Below are 11,499 nucleotides of genomic sequence, written 5' to 3'. Positions count from 1 at the left end.
CCGTATAGCAAGTCGATCTTGGAACTGGTCTGCAATAATGTCAATATTGATTGCAGTCTGATGAGAAGGATATTGAATGGTGGGGAGGGATGAAAAAGAAGTTCAATCTGCGGACGAAATGAAAAGTACTCCACCGTGGGTGACTAGTCTATTATAGGCTTAGTGGGGTACGGTGACGCAACAAGAGACGAATTGCTCTTCCAAGTTCCTACTGGAATTTCTTCTCGCCTGCTAGAATCTAGAGTATTAAGAGTGCAACATTTCGCTATTGGTCTCTTCTCTTGCATTATATATCTAAGCAACGGCGTCGGCATACTCCAGAACCACGCTCTTGGGTTCGACAAACACCCCCAAGGGTTTGTAATCGATCTTGTATCCAAAAGCTTCCGGCCCACCATACTCCAAGCCTCTCTTCGTGTTCGACCAACGTGGTGAGCATGTTATTCCTAGGACTGTCACCAACAGACCATATCGAAATTCCGGAACGCCGAGGGCACACCCAGATTGTGTGTCGAGAACAGATATCAAGTCAGGCACCGTTGCTAGGTACGTTTCGGTACCATCATCGGCGATGTGTTTTGCGTATATATTCTCGTTCTTGAACGGAATTTTGACTACACCACCTTGAGCGACCGCTGGCTTTTCATGTCCCTCTTCCTCTTCATCTTTGTCGGTTTGACTGATGGTGATCTCTCCGTATGAATGTCCTTTGTAAATCCTTCGCTCCACTGCAGTTATCTTACCTCGGAACAAAATCTTTGCTGTTGTTGGGCCTCCAACCTCGTCAATGATCTGTTCAGCAACAGTATGGATGGTGCTTTCTTGTTGAGCCCGTGCTACTGTCCTACCAATACGCCAGGCTAGAGACAAGGTATTGATAACTCCAAATGCCTTCACACGATCTGTCGTTGTTGGCCTAGCTGCCATTCCAACTCTGGACCCCATTTCTGAGCAGGATGCCCGCAAGGCACGATCCACTATCTCATCGTCGGGCGACTTCGTCATAATGATGGTTTTCCCGTCACCTGAAGCAATTGCGCATGGAGTCAACTGTCCACTTTCGTGTACTGCGATCGTTGTTTGCCAATATGTCGGATATGCTCGACCTTTAGCTCGTTAGTGAAATTCTCACTCGGTCGGAAGTGGCTTAGTTGGTGCACTCACCCATCCAGTCAGCGTCGATGACTGGTCGATCGAATGCTTGCGAAGATCCGATCAGTAGAGGCTCGAGCCCGTTAGCACCTCCAATTTCCAGACCCATAATGGCATCGAATGATTGATGGCCCATGTATTCCATCAGGTCTCCCACAGCAGTTATGCATTCCGACGAATTCAGCCTCTCGATTGACACTGCTGGTGAACCCATCATTCCACCCCCTACGGTCGTGTTAGCAATTGAAAAGAGAGAATACTGAGTTCGTCCGAACTTACAGTAGATTGTGGCATCATCTTGCAGGGACGAGCTATCAATGATGCGAACCGACGAACCTCCACGCAATTGATCTCGAAGCTTCAGGAATTCGGATTTGGGTGAGCCACCACCGGCACATCCCAAGATGTAGCATCCTATGCTTAGCCACTCGATATCAGTTTCCGAGACAAACCATTCTGGGACGCCAGATTTTTCGTTGCGCTTGACTAGAGGGCGATAAGCATCAAAGTCAAATTTGCCGATACCGCTTTCTTCCTTCATGGATGGATTCACATCTCTTGTCGCCTCCATAAGGCTCTCCTCCACCTCGGTCTCCGTTTCGGAGCGACCTTTGCTTTCAGCGACATAATCCAGCGAAAGATCGCCAACGGCTTTCGCGATAACTCGAAGCTGTCCGGAGACGTATGGGATGGGAAGAGTGTCAAGTTCGACCACACTCAAATTACTTGCATCAGCCCCGGCCTTGACTGCATTTGCCAGAGCCTGAGTCTTTGCATCTTCCAACACCTCTGACAATGGAGCCTCTGCAATATTGTAAATAGCATCCACTGATCCACAAACCCTGGAGATTGCAGCCCCGACGGCATTGGCCACGGAATGAAATTTCGGAACCACCACTTGAGACACGCCATCGAGTTCTTCAGGGCAAACAATAGAACCTCCACCAACTAGAAGTAGTGGAAGGGGCGCTGGTGTGAGCTTGAGTCGGTCGATAACACGTTCAAGCATTTTCTTCGTCTTGGCCCGGACGCGCTGAATCATTTCGGGTGTGATATGGTCAACCAAGGATCCATCTCCAATTTCAAGGCCTCCTGCCGCTGCAATATCAGTTGTTGTTAAAGTGTCTCCGCCAAAGACTTTCGACTTTTCAGTCAGCTGGTACCCAACCGAGTCCGGCCCAATAGACACATCATTCCCTCGTTCACGAACTATCGACCCACCTCCTAGGCCGATAGACTCTAAATGAGGCATGCTGAAATTCATCGTCACTCCAGCCACATTGACATAGGCAGCCGCAGCGCGAGGAAAACCCGATGGTAACAGAACACCACAGTCCGTTGTCGTACCACCGACGTCAACTACTATTGTCGCAGTGTGCGTCTCACCTGGCGTTCCCCTTCTTCCAAGACCCAGATATGCCGCTCCACGCATGGAGTTCGTGGGACCCGAAGAAAACGTCTTGATGGGTAACTTTGCAGCCAAGTGGGCGTCGATGACTGTGCCGTCATTCTGGGAGATGAAAAGAGTGCAGTCGAGGCCCAAACGTCTCATGGCAGCGCGGAATCCCCGGATGGTGCGTCGAGCAAACTTCATGATTGAGGCATTTAAAATTGACGCGTTTTCCCTTTCCAACAAACCAATGTTTGAAACCTCGGAAGAGCAGACGATGTCTACATCAGGTAATCGTTCTTGCATGATTCGACGAACGGACTGCTCTTGGTGGAAGTGCTGGTCGATGGGAGAGAATATGCCTGAGATAACAACGGCCTTGATTCCTAGCTTCTCGATCGTCTCGCACTCCTTTAAGACTTGCATTTCGTTGACTGGGGCTTCCTGGGAGCCGTCAATGTGAAGACCGCCATCGATGAACGCATGATACCCATGGAGAATGCTGGCTAATGCAGGCGGAAAATCCGAAAAAGGTGGGATGTCTTTGGTAAAGCTCTTTGACAGTCGAATTACGGCAACCTTTGAAAGTCGATGCCTATCGCGTTCGATCACAGCGTTGAGAAAGTGCGTCGTACCTACGACAAGGCAGCTGATTTCAGAAATGCAGTCACCCGCTTGACCGAGAACATTCCCTACTGCCGTTTCAATGCCATCTGTAACATTAGGACTCGATGTTGGTGTTTTATGAAAGGCCAAGACTCCACGGTCTGGCTGATCAACAGCGTCCAGGTCGAGCAGCACAGCATCGGTATTGGTGCCACCAACGTCGACACCGATCCTAAGTGCCCGTTTTGTCCTTATTGAGCCCATTGCTTCACAGGGGTTTCTTTTTGCTATGGAAGACCAACTTTGCCAGAGATTGATATCAATATAACCTTTCGTCCAAGATACCTTTCGTCGAGGGCTGGTTAGGTAAACTGCATGCAGGGGTTGTGTATGGGCCAGATCGAAATAAGCAATCCTCTCACTCCTACGCCCAGGATAGGTTGGAAGGAATGGCAGAGTTTACGTCTTCTCATTTGTATGTGTGTTTTTTTGGCCCAACGAATACGCATGGACCATAAAACGGACCGGAACAAGTTCACAATGAGGGAGACTGGGGCTCCACACTTCGGCCAAGCTGATCAGCCCAGAGATTTGGTCCCTCATTTTTCCTCCGATGTGCTCTGATTCGTTCTAGATTATCACTGATAGGTTCAGATAGGTACCTCGCTGATATCCGCCTCTCTTCAGCCTTGATTATTGGCTGCTCATCTGCCGAGATAGGCGACGACCCCATCTTCACAAAACGTCCCGGGCATGGCGAAAGCAAAATGGCTTGAAAGAAAGGTTATCTTCTAGGGGTGGCGTGGCCTAGCCTAGACAACGAATATGTTTGCTTCCGAACCCAGTAGCAGGCTACGCACGGGTTGCCTCGCAATCTGGGTCTAGAGCCTCCGTTGTATCACGAATATTGCATTTTACCATTACACTCTTTCAGACAATATTCCCTATCTTGTGGCTTTCTTATGGTCTGGTCGTTCGATAACGTTCCTCCTCAACTATCTGCTCACATGGAGTGAATACATCGACTTATCATTCCATCGGGCCAGTATAACAGGCCTTAGGCAGTCCTAAAAGAAATGCTACTTCTATTCCTCGCCCACCGCACATAAATCGTAGAGCAGCCTCGTCCACGCCTTGTACTGCAATCCTCTTCCTAAGCTCAGCAACATGAAGATACCAAGCTTCAAGTCACGACAATTCCACCTGCGGCTCCCTGGAGAGTCGTCAGTCTGGATCAACGATGATATCCGACCGCTTCCTCCCTCCCGGCGCCTCTGGGACACCTGGGCGTACTTGTCATTCTGGGCAATCAACCAAATCGCTCTGAGCAATTGGCAACTGGGTGCTTCCTTGATTGCCGTCGGCCTGTCGGTGTGGCAGACTATGATCGCGGTCATCATCGGCAAAATCATCATGGCTGGAGTTGCAATCTGCAATGGTATGGTCGGTGCGACCTGGCACATTGGCTTCCCGGTCCTCTCGCGGGGGATCTGGGGTGTCTGGGGTGCCTATCTCATAATTGTCCAACGTATTGTTCTGAGTCTGACTTGGTTCTGCGTACAATCCTGGACCGGTGGTCTTTGCGTGTCTGCAGTACTCAGCTCGATATTCTCCTCCTTCCACCATATGAAGAACACACTACCCGAGTCTGCAAACACAACCACGAAGTTGTTGACTGGGTGGATTGTATACAACATCATAACTATACCGATGCTCTACATCCCCCCTGAAAAGACGAGGCGTCTACTCTTCGTGATGAACACCATCTCGATTGTCACACTCATCTCGATGATGATTTACGTCCTTTCTACAGCTCACGGAGGTGGCCCTCTCTTGTCGGCCCCTGCGCAGGCTCAATCCGGCAGTCAACTAGGGTGGGCCATCGTGCAGGGCATAACGACGGTCATTGGGGGTATTGCTGTCGGGCTCACAAACCAAGCCGACTATTCTCGATTCGCTCGCAAGCCGGGCGATCAGATATTTGGGCAGTGGTTCTCCATTCTCACACTGGGCACAATTCTGCCTCTGTTCGGCTGCCTCACAAGTTCAGCCTCCATTCAACTCTACGGTCAAGCTTACTGGAATCCACCTGACCTTCTCCTTCACTGGCTCGATGCCGACTACAATGCCAAGTCACGAGCTGCTGCCTTCTTTGGTGGCTGTGGGCTGGTGGTTTGCCAGTTGGCCATCAACACGATCGACAATGCCTTTTCCGCTGGTATGGATCTGGCAGGTCTATTCCCCAAGTTCTTCAACATCAGGCGAGGAGCATACTTGGCTTTGATCATCTCGATTGCCATGTGTCCATGGGAGTTACTTGCGTCAGCTGGGACTTTTATCAGTGTCATGGGTGCCTGTAAGTCCCTATATCCGATGATTCGACATGATCCCCCCCGGGCCGGCAAGAAAGCTAATGACTATTTCTTACTGTAGACTCCGTGTTTCTCGGACCTATGTGCGGCATCCAGATCTGCGATTACTTCCTCATCCGCTCGCGAAAGATCAAGTTGACGGACCTGTATACTCCTTCTCCGGCAGGTATCTACTATTACTTCCATGGCGTCAACCCCCGCGCCTTTGTGGCATGGGTTTGTGGGTGGGCTCCACAGCTGCCTGGATTCATTGCCAACGTCAATAAAACCGTGGTTGTCCCGAAAGCGTGCATGGATATGTTTTATCTTGCATTTCCATTGGGCCTGGCAATCAGTTTCACCCTCTATTATGGATTGAATAAGGTATTCCCACCCAAAGGTCTCGGTGCATACGACGACATGGACTACTACAGTACTTTTACGAGTGAGGAAGCTTCCAAGCTTGGTGTATCACTGCTGGAAGAGACGGATTCCGAGGAGAAAGAAGGGCAGCTTAGCTATCCTAGGGATTCGAAAACTGTGGATAAAGAGGTTACCACTGTATGACGTGCGACGATCAAGGGTGCTACCCGATAAAGATCTATAGGCGTCTACGCGGATATCTTCAATATTACATCCTCTTATTTTAACACCGCACTGGAGCAAGGTGACTCGGTGTTCTGCAGTCAAGCTGAGCACGCGTTGGCAACCGTTTATGTAAATGCCAATATTGCCGCTTTACTTGATGTCATGTGACCCTCCTCAACTTGGGCTCAGCCTGACGGTCAGCTGCTCAGCCCACTCGGGCAGCCCGATACTCACTCTGTTTGTTCTTTTTATCAGCCATGGCTCAGTCCCGTTCTTAGGTTCGGAGTCCAAGATTCTAGGATCCTGAGGGGACTTGAGAGAGTTGGGTAGAGCTGCCAGCGTTGTTATAGCTCTTCCACTGAGAAGCGTTCGCAAATTGATATCTAGCCGAGACATAACCAGCACGAGGCCCAAGACAATTTAACATGTCACTATGAGTAGCGCGACTCCTGACTCGGGTGCCGAAAAGGCTGGTAGGATTATGGAAGTTGCGCAGAACGACATCGAGCAGTTGGGTCGCCAGAGCGAAGAACAACAGCACAATGACAACGTCGCCGAGGGAGAGTCTGTTCCAGATGACGAGGCTGTCAATGCAATTCTTACGGGTAAAACACTTGTGGAATGCGGCTGCATCCCGCCAACAAAGGACCATCTGGATAATCTGAAGACGTGGAGGGATGATATGAACAACGCTTTGAGGAAATTGCCGGCGGTTGACGTACAGTACAAAAATGTCGTGGTCCTCATGGCGTATTGGGAAGTGAGCGATGTTAGCCACTTGAGGAAACATGCCGACGAACTAGGAGCTGTTTTCAAGGATTACAACTACAAGGTGGAGACCCATATTCTCGACAACCACCCCGATTCCAAAAAGGCGAATGTCGACATCTATAACGAATTCAAGGACAAACTGGACGAGGCGATCCGGATAGTCAGCAAACAGGATGAATCAAACCTCCTCATTTTGTACTATGTCGGACACGGCGGTACTCTGGATGGCAAGAAACCCGGAGATACAGCGGCGCCGTACGTGTGGCAGCCGACGCAATCGAGCCCGACTCATCGTTTGCAATTCCGACAGTGTCAACCGATATTGATGAACATGCGCGCCGACGTTCTCTTCATCTTCGACTGCTGTTACGCCCTCGCCATGATTCAGGAAGGCGAATACGAAATCTGGAACCAAAGGTCTGAAATCCTCGGCGCCTCTAGCGCTCTAGAAGAGGCGTCAGCTATGAGGAAGAGTTCATTCACGGCCGCCCTGGCCGAGGAACTCAGGAAACGGGCCAGGCAGAGCGGCCAAGGTGCCAATTGGTACTATACTCTTCTCACTTCTACGGAGAAGACACGTCACTACAAACTCGTCCAAGCACCTCTCTGGCGCCGGTATTCCGGACCCTCATTTCGAACCGGCATTTTCCTCCAAGACATGAATTGGAAGTCTTCTCCGCAGACCGGCGCTACTGCAGCAGGTGCGGACACCGACTCCGGCCTTGGCTCGTCTACTGCATCGATCACATCACAGGCGAGACTGTGGCAGGACACCATCAACAACCTGACGGATCTGTCCGATGTCCGAGTTCTAATCAAAATACGTTTGCGAAATCCTGCCGAGCAGCTCCTAGATGCGGACTGGATGGATATGTTCGAACACAGGCCATCGAACATTGCCAGCATCGAGGTGAACGTTGCGAGCAAGGTGGTCTGCCACGGAATATTCGAGAGCGACTCCAGCATCCTGCTGGTGACTGTCCCCATTTGGCTCTGGCAAACGGTCCAGCACAACACTTCATATGAGAATCTAGGTGTCGTACACTCTGACAATCTTCTAGCTCCTGGCCGCGCTGCAGGGGCGTTAGAAGTCGCCACCGCTTTCTCCCCGCTCGTGAGAGCGAAGCAAAAGCAGACGACACTGGATGAACGCAGACCCTCAGTGGCAGTACCGACTCGGGCGATAGGTATTACTCCAGCTGACCAAGCACTTTCGAAGCGTGGATTCCAAGTTGAGCCTGCAGGAATGAACCCCATGGCTATTGAAAGAGGGCGTTCTGAGGGGGACCAAATCAATCGAACAGAGAGGAGGCTTGAGCGACGAGAGCTAGAGCTCATGCGAAGGGAGCTAGACGTGAGTAATAGGGAATGGAAAATTCTCGAGGGAACAGTGCTCGAGAGGAAGGTGGAAGCCGTCAAGGGAGATTTGTTGAAGCAGCGAGTAGAGGTGGATGCCGGAGGTGAGAAACTAAAAGAGCTGAAGAATGAAGTGAACGTCACTGCGACTGGGATGAAAGAGCTGGAGGGAGAGGTAAAGGCTGCTCAACAGAAAGTCATGCAGCAGCAGATGGACATGGGTCTCGCGGAAGCAAAGCTCAAGGAGCTCAAGAACGAGATAAATTCTGTCAAGTATGAAATTACGCGGCAGCAGTATTATGCTGAGTTAAAGCTCGCAGAATTTCAGCATGAGGCAGACGTTATAGAAGAGAGAGTTCGGTATCAACAACACAAAGTGAATCTCGCACGGATGGTGCTTAGGAACGATGCGGCAGTCGCGGAAGTCCAGGTCAAAGAGCTTGATCACGGAGTTGATGTCGCTAAGGATAAACTCAAGCAACATCAAGTCGGGTTGAACCTCGCAGAAGACAAAATTAGGGAGCTCGAAGAGAGGGAGAAACTTGCAGAAGAGAGGAAACGCAGACACGAAGAGTCTGTCCGGCTGATAGAACGCAGGCTGGTGGAACGCGAGCGAGCTGTGGCGAAAAGAGAGCTGCTGCTACGACAGACTAATGGCAGGAACTCCAAAAGCATGGCCGTGCTTTCGGACACATTGACTGCAGTCAATGACCTGGTGTCTTCCGACCCTTGGCTGGGGCGAGGCTGGGGGAAATTGGTGAAGAATATGCCAAATTCCCGCTTTCAAGATATGGTGGCAAAGAAGACTGACATGGTGGGCAATCGTGAAGTCCGCAGAATTCTGGCAGGAAAAGGTATGTGAAGATAAGATCAGGGGTCTCAGCGGGTCTTGAGTTGAGATGTATTGTAGGGTATCTCTGGGGACCCGTCCTCTACATATCACAGCGGAAGTCAATGTATATCCGCCCTCTGAATCCAGATTAATGTTATGCTCACAACGCTTGAAACCTAGTGGAAAAAAGGCTGCGTTCTTCTCTAGAGGATGACAGATTTAAAGCGTAGGCTGCCCTAATTCGGACCCTTGCATAAAGGGTACTCGCATCGTCTGCCAAGAAAGGAGGGGGGCATCTTGGTAGAACGCTGGCAAAGCACGACCACCATCGCACTCAGCCTCAAAACTAATCATTCTGCTTCATCGTTCAGCCGCACATCTGAGTAATGGATTCTTTCCTTACTGTAATAAATGATGAAGACTTGGAGTGGTCGCGCGCTATCAACGCGTCTTTCCATTTCGATAGAGATAAATTTATTCGTTTGTTACGAAGTACTTCAGCCATGACTGATGATGAAGGATTCTTTCGGCGAAGATCGCATTTCGTTGCCGGAACGAGCGATGTTTCCAGACCGTGGATGCAAATTGATGGTGAGCCCCAAGCAAGACTATAGAAGAACCATTCAAATGTTCTGAGCTTGACGAAGATTAGGCATGCCCGCGAGACAGTCAGTCGTGTAAGTCTAGAGTTGGAAGTCTGTGGAGCTCGGTTGACAATCAGGACTCTCAGCCTTGTTCACCGTCTCGCTTCCTTGACCGCACGAAGTCCTGCAGAGGAACATGTAGCCAGCGGCGTAATTCGAGATCTCGAAACGCTCGTATCGGAACTTGATATAAAACCGGCAATCTTAGGCATCCTTTCTCAGATGGGGCAATTCTCCAAGATCTGCGAAACAACCTACACCTTTGGAATAGCCATGGACCCTGAAAGACAGGCGCAGATGAAGATTTTGTTCTCATTGAGAAATGTCTGTCCGCAACCCCGTCGTGACACGAATATACTTTGCTGGGTGGTCAATCATATCACCATTTTCCATCAATTAAGCAGCGAAGAAGATAAGCCAATTTGGTTTCTTATGGAGGACTATGATTCAGTCTTGGTTTTTCTTAATGGCGAAGGTGAAGACAGCCATCGCAGAGAGGACATGGGTGTGGCTAACCTGCTGAATCTTTGCAAAATTGGATGGACGGCAGCTCTGCGAGACATCGAGAGAAACATCTTCATAATGGTACCCGTCCCTCCCAATTCTACACGTCTTGTGGAAATCTGATATCTTTGCGCAGAGATCAGACATGGTGGCTCAACAAGAACCCCCACCGGCAGTGCTATTGTCGACTCTACAGCTAATGCTCATTGGCTTATCAATTAATCTCTCAACAATCGCAGATATGACCCAAATGGCCAAGGGTCCCTGGACTATGAACTCGCGTGCGGCCAGAAGCTTTGGAATTAAAGAAGACTTACGCCATCAACTTGAAAAGCTTGAATGGATATTGAACAGCCACAAAAGGCAGGCAAATCTTCTTAACGACCAGCTTGTTGAGATACTGAGCAAGAGATCAATCTCTCAGCAAACTACTATCGCCTTCAGCTCGGCCAAATTGCAATATCTGTCGCAGAACCATTTCCGAGGGACTGCCTACGTGATTGTGCTGTTTCTGCCTGGAATATTCGTCTCGGTAAGTGTTCCTCCTGCTTGACCCACCTGCAGACGACCAAAATGCTAGAAAGCTGACGATCCAAAATACACAACACAGTCGTTGATGGCAGCCGGTATCTTTGGTGACAACCAGGTATCTTATCTGGCGATTTGGCTGGCGTTCGCTCTCCCTTTCACAGCTGTGGCCATAGGCGTACTCCGATTTCTCTGGGTCGAGCCGATTCTGAAAGAGGAGGTAATGGAGCGCCTTGGTGTGCAGGAGGGACTTTGGACCTGGCTAACAAAGTGGTGGCGGCGAAAACTAAATCATGACACAGAATTCGTGCTCGGGAAGGGCAAAATGAGTGAACCAACTACCGATCCTGTGGCTGCAGCCTCACCAGGCCTCGGTTCTGTTTGAATTTCAATAGCAACGAAGAGTTCAGTTGATACGTACATGGGACATGGGCCTGAGGCTGACAGCATCTATCAGCCAGATTGTGACCAAATGAGGAGGCTTTCGAGCGCATTTTGCCTGCATTACATGCCTGACCCTTGTACTTTCAGCTAGCCACAAGTAACTTTTGAGGTGTGTTTTAACCACTGAAACGGAACACTTGGTGCCTCGCTCATGCCGTTCGATTGGATACTATCCCAATGTCGCTCCTTACACGGGGTCCAGAACCAATGAAGGCACGCCACAAAGCGAGACCTGCATAAACATGGATGAAAAACTGCTGCTATCGGCGGGCCAACACAACAAGTCGAACGAATTGTCGTATCCCCTGTTAATGCCAACGCAGGGTTTGCCCG

The 11,499-nt window shown here is 50.0% G+C and overlaps 4 protein-coding genes across 4 annotated transcripts; 3 read left to right on the top strand and 1 right to left on the bottom strand.

The window, feature by feature from the left end:
• Window positions 1-252: 252 nt before the first annotated feature.
• PV06_03912 (uncharacterized protein) lies at window positions 253-3,583 on the bottom strand. Its single transcript, XM_016404738.1, has 3 exons — window positions 1,432-3,583; window positions 1,165-1,377; window positions 253-1,106 (listed from the first exon to the last, which is right to left on the bottom strand). Exons 1-3 carry the CDS (start codon window positions 3,410-3,412, stop codon window positions 295-297), a joined length of 3,006 nt encoding a protein of 1,001 aa, XP_016265743.1. The 5' UTR covers window positions 3,413-3,583; the 3' UTR covers window positions 253-294.
• A 422-nt stretch (window positions 3,584-4,005) lies between these two features.
• Window positions 4,006-6,157, top strand: PV06_03911 (uncharacterized protein). The gene is made up of 2 exons (XM_016404737.1): window positions 4,006-5,504; window positions 5,582-6,157. Exons 1-2 carry the CDS (start codon window positions 4,316-4,318, stop codon window positions 6,064-6,066), a joined length of 1,674 nt encoding a protein of 557 aa, XP_016265742.1. The 5' UTR covers window positions 4,006-4,315; the 3' UTR covers window positions 6,067-6,157.
• A 188-nt stretch (window positions 6,158-6,345) lies between these two features.
• Window positions 6,346-9,124, top strand: PV06_03910 (uncharacterized protein). The gene has a single exon (XM_016404736.1). It carries the CDS (start codon window positions 6,521-6,523, stop codon window positions 9,074-9,076), a length of 2,556 nt encoding a protein of 851 aa, XP_016265741.1. The 5' UTR covers window positions 6,346-6,520; the 3' UTR covers window positions 9,077-9,124.
• Window positions 9,125-9,549: 425 nt separating this feature from the next.
• PV06_03909 (uncharacterized protein) lies at window positions 9,550-11,107 on the top strand (the record flags this gene model as incomplete). Its single annotated transcript, XM_016404735.1, has 5 exons — window positions 9,550-9,637; window positions 9,699-9,723; window positions 9,777-10,275; window positions 10,331-10,726; window positions 10,805-11,107. The coding sequence occupies 5 exons, from the start codon at window positions 9,550-9,552 to the stop codon at window positions 11,105-11,107; spliced, it is 1,311 nt and encodes a 436-aa protein (XP_016265740.1).
• Between the last annotated feature and the right edge of the window lie 392 nt (window positions 11,108-11,499).

The sequence above is a fragment of the Exophiala oligosperma genome, assembly GCF_000835515.1.
Source record: "Exophiala oligosperma strain CBS 72588 unplaced genomic scaffold supercont1.3, whole genome shotgun sequence".
In the NCBI taxonomy this organism is placed as follows: domain Eukaryota; kingdom Fungi; phylum Ascomycota; class Eurotiomycetes; order Chaetothyriales; family Herpotrichiellaceae; genus Exophiala; species Exophiala oligosperma.
Note: the sequence above shows the minus strand (reverse complement) of the source record. Positions and strands in the feature narration are given on the sequence as shown.

Coding starts and splice junctions, on each gene's coding strand:
- PV06_03912 (XM_016404738.1), bottom strand. CDS start 3,412: ATGGGCTCAATAAGGACAAAACGGGCACTTAGGATCGGTGTCGACGTT. Junction 1,378..1,431: donor AGATGATGCCACAATCTACT/GTAAGTTCGGAC, acceptor ACACGACCGTAG/GGGGTGGAATGATGGGTTCA. Junction 1,107..1,164: donor CATCGACGCTGACTGGATGG/GTGAGTGCACCA, acceptor AACGAGCTAAAG/GTCGAGCATATCCGACATAT.
- PV06_03911 (XM_016404737.1), top strand. CDS start 4,316: ATGAAGATACCAAGCTTCAAGTCACGACAATTCCACCTGCGGCTCCCT. Junction 5,505..5,581: donor TATCAGTGTCATGGGTGCCT/GTAAGTCCCTAT, acceptor TTCTTACTGTAG/ACTCCGTGTTTCTCGGACCT.
- PV06_03910 (XM_016404736.1), top strand. CDS start 6,521: ATGAGTAGCGCGACTCCTGACTCGGGTGCCGAAAAGGCTGGTAGGATT.